At 48.0% G+C, this 19,967-nt stretch overlaps 1 protein-coding gene and 2 pseudogenes across 1 annotated transcript; 2 read left to right on the top strand and 1 right to left on the bottom strand.

Annotated features, from left to right (window-relative positions):
- Window positions 1–1,276: 1,276 nt before the first annotated feature.
- LOC142453022 (TP53-regulated inhibitor of apoptosis 1 pseudogene) lies at window positions 1,277–1,691 on the bottom strand (annotated as a pseudogene).
- Window positions 1,692–11,940: 10,249 nt separating this feature from the next.
- On the top strand, window positions 11,941–12,666 carry LOC142453024 (RWD domain-containing protein 1 pseudogene; annotated as a pseudogene).
- A 5,352-nt stretch (window positions 12,667–18,018) lies between these two features.
- On the top strand, window positions 18,019–18,971 carry LTA (lymphotoxin alpha). Its single transcript, XM_075554150.1, has 3 exons — window positions 18,019–18,114; window positions 18,199–18,304; window positions 18,562–18,971. The coding sequence occupies exons 1-3, from the start codon at window positions 18,019–18,021 to the stop codon at window positions 18,969–18,971; spliced, it is 612 nt and encodes a 203-aa protein (XP_075410265.1).
- Window positions 18,972–19,967: the final 996 nt, after the last annotated feature.

Here is a 19,967-nt window from a genome sequence, read left to right on the forward strand (position 1 = left end):
ACCCTCCTGGTATCGCCACTCTCACCGCTGGCTCTGAAGGTATCATGCTCCCTGGATTCCCTGTGTTTCCAGTTCTTATCTAGCCAGACTTGCAAGGTAGAATTTGGATCATGATAGTGGGGGGAGGGGAGGAGGAAGCATTTAGGAACTAGAGGAAAGTTGTATTTTTCATTGGTGCTACATTGCACCTTGGCTGGCTCATCTCCTCCCCGAGACCCTTCTGCAAGGGGATCTCCAGTGGCTGACAAATGGGCTTTGGGTCTCCACTCTGCACTCCCCTCCTCATTCACTATGGTAAGAAGTACATGGGTTTTGGATTCAGATGAGTTTAATTACACTACATTGTAGCTGTGTGGTCTTGAGCAAGTGGTAGTACTTTTATGAGATTATTCATAGAATTGTGGGCATTAAGGGCGATTCTGATGAAGACTTGAAAAGAATTGAGAACTGTGATAAGTTTCTGTTATCGTGAACACAATGTTGCAAGGGATGCGAACATGAAATGTATCGCTGCTGAGGCCTTTAAAGAATGATGACCACGTGAAGTGTTGGAAGGAAGGTGGTACTTTTTGTTCAGTATCAACTTGTCTGAATTGTGCTTGAGTGTTTGGTAGAAGTGGAACTTGTAAGTAATGAACTTGGATAGTTCACAGAGGGATTTCTAAGGAAGATCTTTTTTTTTTTTCAAATGATGAGACTAAACACATCGATTTATTTCATCTTCATGATTACAGGCATTGGCAAGATGGTAAAGAGGGCAAATAAAGCACTATTAAAAATCCTTATTTAACCAGATGCAGCATTTTGACACTTTTGTGATATGCATGTTAACTTAATTCATTGACTTGGGCTGGAAGCCAGCTCTTTTCCCCGACAGCTACTCCAAGTACCTTCATTCCTGAACTAGTGTCCACTCTATGATGTTTACTGTAACTCTTGGAAGCCTTCAAGTCTTAGACACCTCTTGGTAAGGCAGTTATTAGTTAAAAGTGTTCCTCCTCTTGGCTAACCCAGCGATCTTAACCGTTAAGTTACTCTATGAAAATAAAACTATGCTCCTAAGCTGAGGTGCCTTTTCAGAGCATTAGCTTCCTGAGAGAAAGGAGCAGTTCTCAACAATCAATTCCATGAGCAATGACCCCAGGACCACGTCCCTAATATCCTCCACTGCACAAGGAATGAGGCCGGGCAACCCTGGCCATGACTAGTTTACCACTATTCCCGCACAAAGTATACTTAAGTTGATCCCAGATCAACTATTGCAAACAAACCCCAAGAAAGCATTTTTTTTGGCACATCCAGTTCCTGGAAAACACCTGACAACCAGTGAGGAAAACACCAGGAAGGAAGAAAATAGGACACCCTCCTAAACTCCTCATCAAATCCATGGCTTCCTTTACAGCCTGAAATGACAAAATCCAGTCTTCAATTTGCTGATTTGAGGAGTCCCATTTCCAAGGTGACGGTCAAGGTCAAGAAGAGCTTTCAGGCTTTTCTTTGCCATGGCCCATGAACTCCAGCCCTTCAATGGGAATTTCCTTCTCTGTTATTGCTTTCTGAATACACTGCTGATAGCGCTTGAAAAGGTCCCTGAACGGGTCCCCCTTGAGAAACTTCTCGGCGAACCAACGACTGAAACACCGGTCGTACTCGCGCTTCATGTCCGTGCAAGCCTCGCCGACGCTGTTCATGGCGTCGGATGGCGTCACTCTCGCGCGTCGCTCGGCGTGACGTCACGGGCCCACTGGCTCCACTTTTCCTCTCGTTCACTTTGCATCATCTGTCACTCTCCGGGTGTAGCTAGGGCTAAAGGTCTACCTGAGAGCCCCGCCTACCCTTAAGGACGCACTGCACCGCTGCTCAACTTCCCTGAAACTCTCTAAGGAAGATCTTAAAGGGGACTGCATGGTTGTCCTTCCTAGACCTAGCAAAATGGGCAAAGAAAGAGATCGCTTTTAAAATTAACGGCACAAAATCCATCGAACCGTAAAGATTTTGAAACTTGTTCATTCCTTTTATTGTTGGTGAGCGTATACAAACAAGGCACACACCAATCCAACAGTTTCTGCATGTACTAGTTCGTGACATTGATTATGCCACAGGGAAGTGGAGGAGTGAACCGGCTGTTAATCAATACTAGAAATATACCATAATTTAAGATATAGTTGGTTAAAAACCCAACATATTGCACCTCCCTCCCTACAGTAAAAATTCCTTGGAAGCTTAATCAGCAGGGATGGGTGAACTCAAGAAGAAGGCTACCAAGGTCATTAAGATAAGTAGCCAGATATGAAGCATCACCACAATTTAAATAAACAAGGGCTCGTGAACTTTCAGGGGGTGATGGTCTAATGGCCCCTGGAGAAATAAAACCTGCCTTCTTAGAGTGTCAATCGTGACATTGTAAAAACCTGCTAATCTCTTCCTGTCAGGAGTTGCGAAAACAACCTGTTTCTTGTATATTAACTTGTGGAGGCAGGGCTGAACGAGGACACAGCTCAGAGGACAAACGTGGCTCTTTTACTTCTGAGGATCTTACAGGAATACTCTTAGAATATCCTGAATCAACCTGGTCCCGGGATGGGGCTGATCCAGTGGCAGGCTTCCCGGACCAACAATGACATCATGTGCTGCCATTCTGAGTTCTCTCCCCCGCCCCCTTCGCGACACACATGAACAGAACTCACTGCTCCCTGAGGTTCCTACTGAGTCTTTCAAAATGCTGTTATCCATTCGATGCCATGTCGATCGTTCCTAAAGATTCTACTGCTCAAGACGGACTTGTGAAAAAAAATGTTTTACTAGTTACGCGGAACTCTGATTTGGCTTTAAGAAGACTTCAGGGACTATTTTTGATTGAAGGCTTAAAGATGAGCTCAAGGCAGTCGATTCTGGGTCATTCAAACTTCATAGCTCCAGAAAGCATGGAGTCCACGGGAATTTGAAATGTTGTTCTGCATTTCCCCCCTTTTGGCCAGGATTCCTCTATAGGATCGTTGCTCAGGATGATTTGTGATCGGAGCTGGGCACCATCCAGTTTTAGTCTGGCGGCAGAGGAGGCAGTCATTCACGGCCGCACTAACCCATGCATCTTCTTTCAATTCATATTTAGAAAAACCTGTTATACAAACTATGGAAATGTGTCCTGGGGCAAAAAAAAATTTTTGACCAAGGGTGTGACTACTCAATCTTTGGGTAAAGAAATTACACCTGTTACTGTTTAGGCCAGCGGTTCTCAACTTTTTTATGGGGGGAGGGCGGGGTCACCACCACATGAGGCACTGTATGAAAGGGTCGCTGGCGTGAGGAAGGTTGAGAACCACTGCGTCTGCAGGCTAAAAGGAAGAGAGAGAGCGCACCCAACGAATCAAGCTGCCTGCCTCTGGAAATAGTCTAGGCAAGAAACAGGTCAATGGGTGACTTGGTTGCAAACATCTGTTCTCCCCAAAAAGGGAAGGCACCCTCCATCCCTGGGACAGTTTGAAGGTCAAGAGAACTGGTAGTGGACTGGGGTAGGCAGGTCTGTCTCCCTTTCAAAGGGTGGGGAAACTGCTTTCTAGGTTTCAAAGGGAGAAAGACAAGACTTTCTGCTCCTGCCAAGAGTTAGTCTCAGAAACTCACAGGGGGCCCTCCGCCCTGTCCGGTAGAGTCACTGGCACTGAGTTTGTTCTGGATTTTTTGGTATGTTTCAAAGCTCTGGGGGCACAGTGGCTAAGAGGGGAAATTGCTCATTGAAAAGTTGGTGGTTCACACTGGGCAGCTGCATTGCAGGAGAAACGGTGCTTCTGTACAAGATTGCAGCCTTGGGGACTCTGGGCGACAGGTCAGCTCTATCCTGTATTGTCATTATAAGTTGGAGTCGATGACAACGGGTGGATTTGGAAGAGCCAAGTCTCTCCTACCTCCATTCTGGAGGAGGCAACCAAGAGGACAGGCGGCTGTCCAAAGTTGGGGCTCCCATGCCCAAGGGACAGGAGAACAGAGCCACCCAGGGACCACCATTCAAATGGGACAGGAGAATGCAATGACCCAAAGTCCAGGGAACTAGGTTGTCATCCCAGCAGACCTGGAAGGTGGCTAGAGCTGACTCCCAGGAACCCAGAATCCGGAGAGCCTGGCCAACAGCCAGCATCTAGAGAGTGAGGCTACTGCCTAGGTGATCTGAAAGAAGAGAGGATCACTCTGAAGCCTGGAGAGATAATAAAATTTTCTCTGCTAAGTTGTAGACTTGCTTGATGCCAGTGAGCCCTTCCTTCCCTCCCGTTCCTCCCATGCGCAGTGGGACTGCCTGCCTATCCCATGTCCGTTTACCCCACTGTACTTTGGAAGCAGATAACTCGTATTCTAGGTCTGACAGATGTACCAATGGAGAGAAAGATTGCCCCAGGATGGAATACATCCAGAATCTCATCCATGTTTAGTCTAGAGGATTCAGAATATCACATTTTGAACTTGGAATTGATCTCAAACTTTTGAGGTGATGCGATAAGATGAATGTGTTCTGGAGGACACGAATGGATGGAGGTGAAACAAAGGGTAGAATGTTATAAATTGACTTGTGTCCTCCAGAATTATGTTTTTAAAAATTCCTTACCCCTCCGCTGGTGGATATACAATGCCATTTGGGACCAGGGCTTTATTTATTATGTTAATGAGGTCGTATCGGTTTAGGGTATTCTTCAATCAATCAGTTTTGAGGTGTAAAGAGAGTACACTGGGCACCGGGGCAAGGAAGCAGCAAGAGAGAAAGTCATATGTCACCTGGAATTCTCCAAGGAAGAGCAGGTAAAAGGACCCACCCCTCTCCCCACTTCCCCCCCCCCCCTTCGTTCCCTACAACAGACAGAAAGAGCCTTCTCCTAGAGCCGCCATCCTGAACTCGGTCCATCCTCCTCAATTGTGAGGGGGAAAAAATTTTTTTTTCCTGTTTGTTAAAGCAACTCACATATGCCACCTGTGGGGAGAGGTCAGACGCTTACAGACATCCTCCCCAAAGGCAGTTAGTCACCAGACTACAGGGTAGGCCTCTACGATATGGCAGGCCTCACTCCCTGCTCCTGGGGACAATAAGCTATTCCTCCCTGAGACCTGCGACCAAGCATTCTCGCCCTACCAATAATGCTCTCTATCAACTGAGTCAGGGAGCAGGCCAAACTGACTCTGGGACATGTATTGCATGTATGTCCCTAGACCACCCCCTCTCATTACTGTATTACCTATGGCACAGCCCCTCCCTGTGATGTATGTCCTCACCTGTAATTAGGGGGCTTGCATGTCCCCAGAGAATATAAAAAGCCTGGGTTAGCATTAAAGAGCTCTCTCTCTCTCTCTCCCTCCACGTGGACTATCAAGTGGTGCTGAGGTGAGCATGCTACCATGAATCATGTCTGACTCCATTTATTTCAATACTTCACTTCTATCTCTCATGCTCTCTATAACTTTACTATGATCTTTACTTATTATCACTGTACAATTGCGCCTACCGGACCCGTAATGATGTGTTAGGGGCTGGCTTCCCCTGACATATGGTGCCCATCACGTGGGACCCTGTAGGAAAAGAACTCTCTTGAGTTACATCCCGTGTAACAATTGTACGGCCTCATCGGACAGTGAGGGTGAATCGGGACTTTTGTTTGTTTGTTTGTTTTTGGTGCCGAAACCCGGAACGAACCAAAGGGACATTTTTTTTTTAGTTTATTTTTTTAAGTGTGTTTTTTAGTCCGAGTGAGATATGGGTCAGGCAAAGGGCAAGGATACAGAGTATGGTATCACTCTTTGCCACCTCTTGAAGAAACAAAATGCAGTAGTAAAGAATAAGAAAATGAAAGAGTTTCTTCAATTGGTAAAGAAATTTAATTCTTCTTTTCCGGAGTCAGGAACCTTTGATATGGAGATCTGGGAAAAGGTAGCCATTAACTTAAGAAAAGGTCACAGGGAAGGACAGAGCATACCCATGGAGACCTGGGATCTGTGGGTGCAGACTAAAGCAGTGTTGGAGCCGCTGCAAGGTGAGAGAGCAAAAGATGAAGACCAGCAGAGTAGTGAGAAACCTCTAAGCTACGCAGACTTAAATCAGGTGAGAAGCAGGCAGAATGAGTTTCAGGCAGATGAGAAAACTTTAGGTGTATTTGAGAAAATGAAGCTTGAATAAGGAAACAGCAGAGTAGAAGCATCTGCCCCGCCAGAGTATAGCGCAGGGAATTACAATACTACCAAGCAAGCCAGTGCTGGAGGAGAAGAGATTAGATCCAAAGGAATGCAAATAGGGAGATTTAACCTAGCAAGTGAGGCTGGGAAAGTGAGAGGCAAAACACCTTTGCTCTCACCCGTGGAGAAGAGTATAGCTCGAGAAGCAGACTTAGAATTCAGAATAGCTTATCCAGTTAGAATTATAGACAGGGAGCCCGACAAACAGCACCCCGAAGGGAGTCAAGAAAGGCGACATACTGCCTTTCCCTTTAAGCTACTGAAAGATCTTAAGCAGGCAGTCAGCGATTATGACCCAGACTCACATGTTATAATCAGCATGGTAAGGGCCTTAGCAGAGTCTGAGAGCTGGACGGCTAGACTGGAGAGTTGTAGTGAAAACTTGCCCTTCCTCTTCAGAATCCTTGCAATATCAAATGCTGTGGAAGGAAGCAGCCCTTGCACAAGCACACAAGAATGCTGAGGATGGGATAGATATATGGGGTTCATCAATTGCTAGGGGATGCGAATTATATTACAGTTGAGTCTCAACTACAGTTTACTGAACAGACAATAGGACAGATACGTGAAGTTTGCTTAAGGGCCTGGGAAAAGATAATTCCATCAGAAGAGAAAAAGCCGAGTTACACGGCTATAAGACAGCGGAATGATGAGCCTTATGCTGACTTTGTGTCCCGACTGGAGGATGCTATTTCCAAATGTGTGAAGAATGTGCAGGCAGTAAGAGACCTAGTGCATAAGCTATCTTAGGATTTCTCTAATAAGGACTGTAAAAATGCCTTGCATCCCTACAGGGAACAGGGCACGTTGCTAGATTAATCTCAGGATATGCAGGAATGTAGAGGCAGAGGAATACAAGGCAGACCTCATGGCAGCGGCCTTGGAAAATTACATCAGACCTAGAAAAGAGTGCTTTAGTTGCGGAAAGATGGATCATCTTCAAAGAGAGTACAGACAGCACAGGCCGACCAGCCTGGCCGTGAAAAGCAAACTGCAGCCTGCACCAGAGCATGGGCCAGGGCCACCTAATTGCGGTTTAAAAGAACCTGAACTCTGCCCCCGCTGTAGGAAGGGAACTCATTGGTCGAGTCCATTTAGCTCAAAGTTCAACAGTGAAGGGTTGCCATTAGCAAAGGTTTTCCAGAGGGAAAATAGAGGAAGAAGCTCGATCTAAGTCCTGCCTAACAGCGCAGAAGGCAAGGCCTCTGGCTAACCCAGCAAGAGAATCTTTGAATGGCAGAGATCGCAGGTATCTCCCAGTCTCACAGCAGGAGACCAGACCTAGCCAAACAGGCAAAAGCCCAACCTCTGTTCTCACTGCAGTTGGTTTGAATAACCAAGAGATGGCTTAGAAGCCCTTGCAGCAGCCTATTGATTCTAAAAAGCAGGAACCTCCTATTGAAAGAGTAATACAGTTTCTATCAGGAAGATTCAACCTAAGTACTCAGGGAATTAAAACCGATACTGGAGTTGATCAGAGTTGTGAAGTAAAGCCAAAAGCTGTAATTGAATCAGAAATTATTAAGAGCAGTAATTGGGGGTCGCTACCTGAAAGAAGTATGAGATGTCGATTAGGAAAGTGTAATGTAAATTCTCAAGGTGTTCTGGCGGTTGCTGGAATGATTGAACAAGATTATGAAAAAGTTAAGGCAGTGATGAATTCTGATATATCATGGTTTATAAAAGAAGATCGCTTAAGCCAATTTTTGCTTCCTTGCGTTTCTAGAGTTAAAATATATGTCTATCAGGAAAGAGTACTTGAGAAGTCTGACCACCCTTTAAATCAAGGGGTCTTTTGGAATGCTGTTGTGGGGAAACGACAGCGCCCCCACATGGAATTAGAAATTGAAGAGAAAGGTTTGTAAACTTTGGATGTAGGCTTATTTCCTTAGGGCATTCAGGAGGGCCTAAGACCCTCCCATTAACTTTCCCTAAATCCAGCTTGGTAAGCATGAATGAAGTTAACCAAGAGAGACGATTGCAAGATTGTAAAATCATACAGTGTAAGAAGCCTGAAGGGCAAAGCGGCTTAATTGAGCCTGTAACCTTATTGGTAAGCTTGGAGAAAAAAACGTCTGTTTGATAAGTTACTTAAAGAACAGATGAACAAATGTATTAAGAATTTTTTCAGTCTTTCAAAGTATGGTAAGTTTCCCCAACTAGTCAGCTCTCTTAATTCTCTGAGAGCTGGAAGCAAAAATTTACATAACAATGAAGGCTATCCAAAGTGGGTGAACAAGTAAATGTGGTGAAGAAAGCTGATGGTGCCCGGTTATCAAAAGAGATAGTGACTGAGGTCTTAAAGGCTTGAAGATAAACAAGCAGCTATCTAGCTCAGAAGCAACAAAGCCCACATGGAAGAACACACCAACTTGTGTGATCGCGTGGTCCCGAAGGGATCAGTTACCAGGCATCAAAGAACAAAAAATCATCATATCATTGGCTGCACACCTCCATGATACGATCGCCGAAGACAAATGGGTGCATAAGCAAATGTGGTGAAGAAAGCTGATGGTGCCCGGCTATCAAAAGAGATAGTGTATGGGGTCTTAAAGGCTTGAAGATAAACAAGCGGCCATCTAGCTCAGAAGCAAAAAAGCCCACATGGAAGAAGGACACCGGCCAGTGCAATCACGAGGTGCCAAAGGGACCAGGTATAAGGCATCATGCAAAAAAAAAAAAAAAGAATATGTGTGTGTGTGTGTGTGTGTGTGTGTGTGTATACATATATACCACATTGAATGAAGGGGGAAGTGCAGAGTGGAGACCCAAGGCCCAAGTGTCGGCCACTGGAGATCCCCTCATAGAGGGGTTTAGGAGAGGAGATGGGTCAGTCAGGGTGCGAGGTAGTACCGACGAAGAGCACAGCTTTCCCCCAGATCCTGGATGCTTCCTCCCACCAACTACCATGATCCGAATTCTACCTTGCAGGGCTGGATATGGCAGAGGTTGTACACTGGTACATATGAGGGCTGGAGGTACAGGGAATCCAGGGTGGATGATACCTTCAGGACCAAGGGTGTGAGGGGCGATGCTGGGAGAGTGGGTTGGAAAGGGGGAACTGATTACAGGGATCCACATGTGACCTCCTCCCTGGGAGAGGGACGGCAGAGAAGGGGGGAAGGGAGACTCCGGATAGAGCAAGATATGACAAAATAACAATGTATAAATTACAAAGGGCACATGAGGGAGGCGGGGAGCGAGGAGGGAGGGGGAAAAAAGAGGACCTGATGCAAAGGGCTTAAGTGGAGAGCAAATGCTTTGAGAATGATTGGGGCGGGGAATGTATGGATGTGCTTTATACAATTGATGTATGTATATGTAAGGATTGTGATAAGAGTTGTATGAGTCCCTAATAAAATGTAAAAAAAAAAAGAAAAGGGAAAAAGAAAAAAGAAAGAAAGAAAGAAAAGAAAATGATTAGGGCAAAGAATGTACAGATGTGCTTTATACAATTGATGTATGTATATGTAAGGATTGTGATAAGAGTTGTATGAGTCCCTAATAAAATGTAAAAAAAAAAAGAAAAGGGAAAAAGAAAAAAGAAAGAAAGAAAGAAAAGAAAATGATTAGGGCAAAGAATGTACAGATGTGCTTTATACAATTGATGTATGTATATGTATGGACTGTGATAAGAGTTGTATGAGCCCCTAATAAAACGTTTTAAAAAAACAACAATGAAGGCTATCTAACTAGCCCTTATACTGAGTCAAAGGCTAGCAAATTAACTGAGATTGTCAGCAATGCTTTAATATTTACATTGTCAAAACAGAAGGGGGAGAAGAGGAATCTTATGTGTGACAAAGTTCATTTAGTTATTTTAACCAAAAAATTTTTCTCCTTACTAAAAGTTTGTAATAAAATTAGGGAAGATAAACACGTTTTCAATTCTACAGAGAAAATTGATCCTAAGAAATCCGAAGATGATGGAAACTGCGTTTGGGATCCAGGTCCATTTACCTGGAGAAAAGGCTATGCAATTATGTTTTTACAGAAGAAAGCTGTGGGCCTCTCCGTAGAAGGACGCAACCATGTTTGGAGAAAGATGGACAGGGAAGAGATGGAGAAGCCACCCACTATTCATCATAATTCCTTTTTCAGGTTAATTACACCCCAAAGAGAGGGGCTATTTGTTTATATTTTCACAGGCAAGGGAGATAGGTGGATTTCTCATCAGCCAGCAAGGCCCAGAAGAAAGCAGAGCAGCTGATGTGTGACCAGACCCTGTCCTGTTGCTGAAGTTATTCAAAACGTCAAGGAGACCTGGCAGATTGCTGAGTGCTGAGTTGTTTCTTCCACTGCTGACACTGTCTAAGACTGCTCACTTGCATTAACCATGCTTTGCTTGTAAACCTTTTGAAAGACAGCATCCTCATCCTAAAGAGCAGGATGGGGGTGTGGATCCCGGTGGAGATGACGTGCAGACGGGAGAGCAGTCCGGAATCGTCCTTCCTGATGCAAGTGGTGTCGGAGATGCTGAGGAGACCTCGCCGATTCGTGGGAATGCTGATCGCAGCTATAATTGGACTCATAGCCATTGCCACCACTGCTGCCATCGCTGGGGGAGTGCTACAGGAGTCCATCAAAACTGAACATTTCGTGCAGAAGTGGCAAGTGGACTGGCATCAGCTCTGGGCCACTCAGGCAAAGGTGGATGATGAACTGTGGGGGAAAGTAGCGGAGCTGCAGCAGACTGTCCAGTGGCTGGGAGATCAAATCATGGACTTGCAACATCAGTTGATATTGAAATGTGATTGGAATGTAACTGACTTCTGTGTGACCCCTTACCCTTATAATAAGACATTGCACGATTGGGATTTGATTAGGAAACATTTGCAAGGGTTTAAGGGAAACATTTCGTTAGATGTTGATCAGCTTAAAAAGGATATTTTCTGTACATTCAAAGACAGGCTCGAGGCATCTCCTGGCTCTGACATAATTAAGCAATCGGTGAGGGGCATGGAAGGATTGGACCCCTGTGATTGGGTTCAAAGTGTTTCTCATAGCCTGGGTTCCAGCCTAACAGTGCTGCTCATTATCACAATTTTTGTCCTGGCGATCACGTGTTGCTTCTATAGGCAGCTAAGACGTATGAAGGAGAGTCACACGGCCTCTATGGCATTTTTGAAGTTCATGCATAAGGCAAACACCGTGAGGAGCAGAGAACGGGAAGAGAGTGTTTAAGGACGAATCCTTCATTGTCTCGCAAAGGAGCCTGGAAGGCTAGGTTTCTAGTGGTAGAGGGGGACCTCCACCCTTGTGAGTTGTAGGTAAGTCCTAATCACATTCTCATGGCATTGTTCCTCACTTTACCCTCCTGTATGGTGCTGCCTGAGATTGTCTCTTACAAGCACAGAGCTGGTTGCTGTGTGGCCGGCAGCTTCGACTATAGAAGCAGGCATTCCTATTTGGCTCTATTTCTTCCCGCCGTGGTATCCAATCTCTCGCATGCCTTCCTCTAACAGCAGATGGACATAGGGGAATTTTATTCTCCATGCCTGGATTCAAAATGTTTCTACTAAGCCTGAATTTTTGGCTATATTAATTGGATCATGGAGTTTTGCCTTGACAGCTTTTAATGTATAGAAAATAACCATGTTGCCCATGTGGCTTTTGAATTTTATATATAAAATAAGAGGGGGGCAGCCGTGGCTCTCCAGGCGCCGCCGCGCTACCCGCTGCAGCGCAACGCCTCGCCGTCTGGGCCACCCATGGGCAGCGGCGAGGGGCACGATGACCGACTACGGCGAGGAGCAACGCAACGAGCTGGAGGCTCTGGAGTCCATCTACCCTGACTCCTTCACAGTATTATCAGAAACCCCACCCAGTTTCACCATTACTGTAACATCGGAGGCCGGGGAAAATAACAAAACTGTCCAGACTACGCTCAAGTTTACATACAGTGAAAAATACCCGGATGATGCTCCCCTTTATGAAATATTCTCACAGGAAAATTTGGCAGAAAATGATGTTTCAGACATTTTAAAGTTACTAGCATTACAGGCTGAAGAAAACCTTGGCATGGTAATGATCTTTACTCTAGTATCAGCTGTGCAAGAAAAATTAAACGAAATAGTAGATCAAATAATAAGTAGAAGAGAAGAAGAAACAGAAAGAAAAGGAAGCAGAAGTCGAAAAGCAACTATTTCATGGCGCTCCTGTTACAATCGAGAATTTCTTAAGTTGGAAGGCCAAATTCGATGCAGAACTCTTGGAAATGAAAAAGAAACGAATGAAAGAGGAGGAGCAAGCAGGAAAAAATAAATTAAGTGGGAAACAGCTATTTGAAACAGATCATAATCTTGACACGTCCGACATCCAGTTCTTGGAAGATGCTGGAAATAATGTGGAAGTCGATGAGTCTTTGTTGCAGGACATGGATGACTTGGAACTGGAAGATGATGAGGACGATCCAGACTCTCCTCCTGCTGATGCCGAGAGTGACTCAACCGACTAACGGACTGGTCCTCGGCCGAGGTGCGCCAGCACTGCACCTGTGGCTGTGCCAGCGGGCTGGGGTGTGCCTTCCTTTTTTCTGAGAAAAAGTCACTTTCAGGAGAATATGCTTCTGATAACTTTCGTCACTGAACTTAATAAACTGACTATGAAATTTTAAAAAAAATAAGAGGGGACCTGTGGGGAGAGGTCAGATGCTTACAGACATGCTCCCCGAGGGTGATTAGTCACCAGACCACAGGGTAGGCCTCTAGGATATGGCAGGCCTCACTCCCTGCTACTGGGGACAATAAACTATTCCTCCCTGAGACCTACAACCAAGCATTCTCACCCTACCAATAATGATCTCTATCAGCTGAGTCAGGAAACAGGCCAAACTGACTCTGGGACGTGTATTGCGTGTATGTCCCTAGACCACCCCCTCTCATTACAGTATTACCTATGGCACAGCCCCTTCCTGTGACGTATGTCCTCACCTGTAATTAGGGGGCTTGTACGTCCCCAGAGAATATAAAAAGCCTGGGCTAGCATTAAATCTCTCTCTCGCTCCACGTGGACCACCAAGTGGGGCTGAGGTGAGCATGCTACCGTGAATCATGTCTGACTTCATTTACTTCTATACTTCATTTCTATCTCTCGTGCTCTCTATGACTTTACTATGATCTTTACTTATCATCGCTGTACAATTGCGCCTACCGGACCCATAACGATGTGTTAGGGGCTGGCTTCCCCTGACAGCCATCCTCACTGCTATGCAGTCGATTCTGGTGCAGAGAGACCTTCCAGGACAGCCGACACGGCCGACATGGGTTTCCGAGACTGTAACTCTTTACAGGAGTACAAAACCTCCTCGGTCTCCTTCGGAGCAGCTGGTGGTCTCGGACTTTGAACTTGAAGTTAGCAGCCCCACTCAGAAACACTCTGCCGCCAGGGCTCCTGCTTCTTCTAATCCTGGCGCGATCTAATTAAGGCCAACAGGATAGAACCGATGTTATATGAGTGACTCAAACTGGGATTACAATCATGGGTTTACGTTTAGGGTTGAGGATGGGGATGAGCTGGTTTCGAGACTAGCCACAGAAACAAGTTGAATTGGTTTAGTGTCTTTGGGGGGCTTATTTATCAGGATGTCTTTAGAGTTGAGGTTATGGTTAAGGTCGAGGTTGAGTCTGAGTCGTGATTTGAGTTGAGGTTGAATTTGGGCTCAGGTAAAAGTGGGTATCGAACCTCATTGAGCTTTGAGAGCTCTATTCAGATTTGAGGTCAATGTCATTTCAGTGTCCTCTGGAGGCCTCGGAGCTGTCACTTCACAGTTTCTCCACAGAGACAGCAGGTTCCTGAGGTTGGGCATCAGACTCCAGTCATCAACCCTCCCACCCAGGGAAAGCCCCAAGCCAACTCCTGGCCTCCCCATGAAAGAAACTGAATTTCACACAACCTCTGAAACTGAGATTGAAACTGAGATTGGCCCATCTCAAGGAGCCCCTTCGGCACATCGCAAGTGCTCACGACACAGAGCTTCAGATGCCGCTTGCCTTCCTTCCTCTCTGTCCCTCATGTCATCATCACTCCTCCTTCCTGCCCTCTTTCTGTCCCTCAGTGTTTCCGTAGCCAGTGACCTAATGTTCTCTTCCCCCCTCTGCTTCGAACTGCGGATAATAATGCTCGTCTACCGTCCCCGTCTAGCCTGGCTAGGACCCCTCAATCGCTCCCTCGCACCAGTGGAGAGGGCAGAAAGAGAGATGTGGAAGGAGCTTTCCCCAGAGCTCAGGAAAGAAGCAGAGACCATGAGCGAGGCCCACAGTGACAGTGATACAGAAAGACTAAAAGAGGAAGTCAAGCTACAGATCGAGAAATGTAAAAGAAAAAGAAAGCAATGTGGAGAGACACCCTTGACTTCTCTTTTTGTGTTCCGGCTTTGGTCAGCCAACAGGGCCTTTAGATTTTGCTTAGCAACTCTCACCTCCTCTCTGTTCTGGCGCCTCAAGTCCTTTTCTCCTCGAGTGATGGCCAAACTTTCTGAACTGGCTTCCATGGCTCTGCTTTCCCCTCCAGCCCCTCAAGTATCCCACCCAACCCATTCTTCGCGGAAGCAGCAAGCTCGTTTCTTCTGAATGGGCCGCCCCCTTACTTAATACCTGTGATGTTTTCTTAGGAGTTCCAAACTTCTTTGCTTGGTTTTAGGATGTTCTCAATGTACTTGTCAGACCTCACCTCTGCTCCTTCGACTGATACCCATTACGGGTCCCGGCACACTGAATGATCTCTCTTACCTCCAGTGTTTGCACATACTGGTCCCTCCATCTGGAATGTTCTTATCCATCATCTTCGTCTCCACAATTGGCATCAGCCCACCAGGCCAGGACTGAGGGCTTTCCTATGGGCTTCCGTAATCCATAATCACGGAGTTGGTCTCCTCTTACTGTAATGATCGGACAACCTGACCGCCTGTCGTACTGGCCCTTGAGTTGCTGGCGGTCACGACCGGTTTTTCACATCTGCATCCCCAGTGCCTTGTACAGATGCTGCTGAGTGGACCCCAGTTCACAATGATCTCAAATGTGTCAGACCCAAACTACTACGGTTTTCAGTGGTTGGTTTTTTTAAAAAGTGGACCGCCATGCCTTTCTTGCAAGGCACTTTTGAGTGGACTTCAACCTCCAACTTTAAGTGATTTATTTTCTTTTGACTCCCTATTTAGCTTCCTCTCTATCCCATAAACCATGCATTGAGCACTTTGTGCGGGGCAGAGACTCTGGGTGGGACAATTAATTAATGCACAGTGCTGCATGTTTGTGGAATAGAGAGGAAGTGAATAGGGAGGCTAAAAAGAAAACAGCTCGCTAAAAATATAATGAGACATAGATAATATTGCAAGAATGGAAATTCCAAAGCTCTTCATTGTGCTCATGTGGCAGCTAGACTTATAGATGAAGAGGCAGTTGCTAAACGAGGGGGAACTGCGTGAGTGGAAATCGAGAAAGGTGTGCAGCAGGGTTGCATCCTCTCACCATACTACTTTAGTCTGTATGCCGGGCAGAGAATCCAAGACTCTGGACTCCGTGAAGACGAACATGGCAGCAGGGTTGGGGGAGAACTCACTGACGACTGCACGTGTGCAGCTGACATGACCTTGTCTGCTGGGTGGAAAGAGGATTCGTTGTGCTTGCTTCTGAAGATCAAAGACAAAAGTCTGCCGTATGGATTATATTTCAATATAGAGGAAACGAAAGTCCGGCCAACTGAGCCAATAAGCAAGATCATAATAAACAGAGCAAAGACGGCAGATGTTGAGGATTTCACGTTACTTGGATCCACAATGATCAACACCCCCGGAAGCACCGTGCCCCAGGCTCCTCCCTCAGCGCTTGCCTCGATAAAACATTCAAATGAAATCATAGCAATGGCAGCCAGAGGAATGAAAACGGCCCATTGGCAGCTTCTCAATTTCTCAATTTTTATGAAACGCTAGTGTCTTGAATTCTATAACAGACAGGCTAAGTGTACACTGAGCTGTGTTCCTATCAACTTTTTCCCTATGAGCCCCAAACTGGGAACAAAACAAATGCTCATCAATAGAAAAATGGGCCAATACATTAAGAGTATATTTGTGCAATAGGATATTACACAATTAAAAAAAAAAAAAAAGCAAACCACGGCCCATGCACTCAACCACAGGGATGAGTAATAGAACCCTAGCATGGCCTGAGAGAAACGAGGCCCCAACGAGCACCTTTGGCATGATGTCATCTACGTGAAAGTCAAGGCTATCCTCATCCTCATCCATACGAATAGCGGTCAGAGAGTAACTGGGCACTTTTGGAGGGTCTCTAGAAGGAGTCCGTGGGGAACCCTTGGAGTTCTGAACATATGTTGAACTGGGCGGTAGCGATGTGGCTCTGTGTGTATCCCGACACCCGTCAACTGTGCCCTGACGAGGCACAGCCATCCTTGTATGGTCTACCAAGGGAAAAGTTCTTAAATTTAAAAAATTATATATATATATATTTTTAATATTGGCTCTACAAATGCAATTTTAAGATCATTCTTCCACTCTCCCCACCTCATCCTAGGCCATCACCCGCCCGTGTAGAATTCCAAAGCCTTTCTTGCCAAGAACCTTGGAAGTTGACCATCCCGTTGCTTGAGTCGGGAATGTGGATTCTCTCTCTTGTCACGAGGGCCGCCTGAGGGCAGAGCGAGGCTGAGGATGCCCTGCAGGAGTGGGCTCAAACTCCATGGTATAGGAGGGCAGGACATTGTCTCTGGATAAGGTGGTCCTAAAGATGTCTCTCCTCAATCAGAATCCCCTTCAGAGCAAAGGGGGTCTCCTGTCACAGGGCCGCCAGAAGGACTGGCATCGGCACCCAGGATGCCCCTGGGCAAGAGGTACAGAATGGCACTTCCTGCCAGACAGCCTGCAGGGATACTACTACTCACTGGGACATGTGAGGCTGGAGCAGGCTAGGGAAAGGGCGGGGTGCAGGAGAAGGACATGGAGGCAGAGGAGCCTTTCATCTGACAAGGGTCAAGGGTGCAGACTGACCCTTGTCAGTCAAGTGTTCCAAATGACCACTCTTGAGGGAAACGGGCCTCCAACCCACACCCCAGTTACTCCCCGCATTCCCTCTCAGAATTGGCTACCCCTTCTCTGAAACTCCTAAGCTTGACCCCACACCCTGGCCCTCAGCCCCGACCCCACCACCTTTCCCAGAACTCAATCGCTCGAGTCCCCTGACTGCGGTTCTCCTAGGCCTCAGCCTTTCCTGCCTTCGACTGAATCAGCAGCATCTTCTAAGTCCTGGGGGCTTCCCCGCGCCCCAGTCTGGGTCTAGAACCGCCCGCTGCCTGCCACACTGCCACTGCCGCTTCCTCTATAAAGAGACCCAGGCGTCCAGGGCCCCCGCACAGCAGGTGAGACTCCCACCCCATCGCCTTCGCAGCTGCTGGACTCCTGCCCCAGCACCCTGCCTCTGGGCCCACGCCTGACCCCTGCCGTGCTCAACCCGCCTGGGGCTTGGCCTGGGTGCGTTTGGTGTGGTTTGTTCCCATCTCTGACTCTGCATGTCTGTCTCTTGCTGCATCTGACACCTTCTCTGTTGTTACCACTCTCTTCCCTTCCCTCCCCACCTCTGTTTCTGCCCCCTCCCCCGCCTCCCCCCCCCACCTCCCCCTTCCCTCCCACCGCCACCGCTTACCTCAGGGTTTCCCTGACTGCATCGCCATCCCCTATCTGTCTGTCGCCCTGTCTGTCTTTCGGGGTGGCTGCCCCCGAGAGGGAGCCGGAGGCCCTCTTGTGCAGTGCGCCCCGCCCCGTTCACTGGTTCACCATCTCTCTGCCGGTAGGTTCTTCCCATGACACGACCTGGGTACCTCTACCTCCTGTGGGGGCATGCCGCCCCCTTCCTCCTCCTCCTGGGGCTGCTGCTGGCCCTGCCATCTGGGACTCAGGTGAGACGATCAGAGAGCAGGAACTTCTGCGGTGACCCAGTCAGACAGTGGGTCCAGCGACCCACTAATTCTATTCTCTCCTAGGGGTTTCCTGGGGTTGGCCTCTCACCCTCAGCGGCTCAAACTGCCCACCAGAGCCCCCCGAAGCACTTCACTTCTGGCAACCACAAACCTGCTGCTCACCTCGTTGGTAAGCACCCATCCACCTAACCACCCAGGCATCCAGCCCCACCCTTCCTCCAGCCCCACCCCTCACCCCAGACCTCCAGCACCCACTCCACCTCCGCTGTATTTTCCTGTCCCCCAAGGACAGAGGTGTACTGCCTGCCCCATTTCCCCCCACCCATCCCTGGGGGACTAGTCATGTGGTGCCTGCTTCCCCAGGGAGTGAGACCTCAAGACCCTCCAGACACCCTGACTCTTTTCCCCATGACTCTTCCTTCCTAGGAGACCCCAGGATGCAGACCTCACTGCGCTGGAGAGCCCACACAGACCACGCCTTCCTCCATCATGGCTTCTCTCTGAGCAATAACTCCCTTCTGGTCCCCACCAGTGGCCTCTACTTTGTCTACTCCCAGGCGGTCTTCTCTGGAGAACACTCTCTGAAGAACGTTCCCACCCCGCTCTACTTGGCCCACGAGGTCCACCTCTTATCCCCCCAATACCCCACCCATGTGCCCCTCCTCAGCTCCCAGAAGTCTGTCTTCCCAGGGCCACACGGCCCTTGGGTGCACTCAGTGTACCAGGGGGCTGTGTTCCTGCTCACCAAGGGAGACCAGCTGTCTACTTACACCTCCAGCATCTCCCACCTGCTGCTCAGCCCCAGCACTGTCTTCTTTGGAGCCTTCGCTCTGTAGAACTTGGGAAACACCCAGAAAGAAAAGGAGGGGGGGAAATGGTGTCGAGGCCCCCTCCTCATTGGACTTCCATTCTGGCCGGTAGTTTCAAAGGTTACCACCACTTCCCCTTCAACCATTCCAACAGTCTCCAGTCTTCCCCCACGAAAGTCATCAGGAGCTTCCAAGATGGCATTCTAGGCACCACACCTGCCAGAGCCGCCCCGGATGTCCTGCCAAGGAGCCCAAGCCTGCTTAGAGATTTCCAGCCCAGAGCTGTTTGTCCTGCTGGTCTAGGCGGGGCCGAGGTCCGGGCACCGGAGAGGACTGGACCTGCGCGGGAGCTTGAGTGGATGCCTGGAGGTGGGGAGGAGTCATTATTTATGATGGGGAAATTAAGTTATTTATTTATAGAAGATGGAGAGAACGGAATAACAGGGGTATCCGAAGCGAGAGGAGAGCGAGAAACAGAGCCGGAGGGTGAGGGATGAAAGGGCACCTGCCCAGGCTGGTGCGCACCAGAAGGTCTGGGGGAGGAAGGGGCACTTGACACGGGAAGTGGAAGGTTCTTAAGAGCTAGCCACTGCTTAACTAGACACCCCCAGCCTCCCCCCCAAAAAACACAATAAACCTCTCTCCACTGAAGCGGTGTCTGTCTGTCCTTCTGTGAAGGGAGCATGCCTCTGGTTTCTGTGTAGAATGGAGGGAGGGGCAGGGACTCAACAGGGGACCCTGGGGATGTGCTGTGACTTCCAAGGGGGCTGTGCCCGGCACACACAACGATGAGGAACCCAAGGGAAAAGCTGAGAGGACCGAGGGGAAATGGGGTCCACGGTCTGAAGGGGTAGAGGCCAGAGGCCTCTGGAAGATGAAGTCCCATGAAGGGGCTCTCAGGAACAGGGGGGCATGAGGTCTCTGAGCCGCAGTGACTCTACCCAAGAGGGGTAAGATCTAGCACCGGGGAGTGGGGTGTGCCCAGGGTCCTGAGGGGCCGGAGAAGCTCCAGGTCTAGTAGGG

This window comes from Tenrec ecaudatus, chromosome 7 (genome assembly GCF_050624435.1).
Source record: "Tenrec ecaudatus isolate mTenEca1 chromosome 7, mTenEca1.hap1, whole genome shotgun sequence".
Classification (NCBI taxonomy): Eukaryota; Metazoa; Chordata; class Mammalia; order Afrosoricida; family Tenrecidae; genus Tenrec; species Tenrec ecaudatus.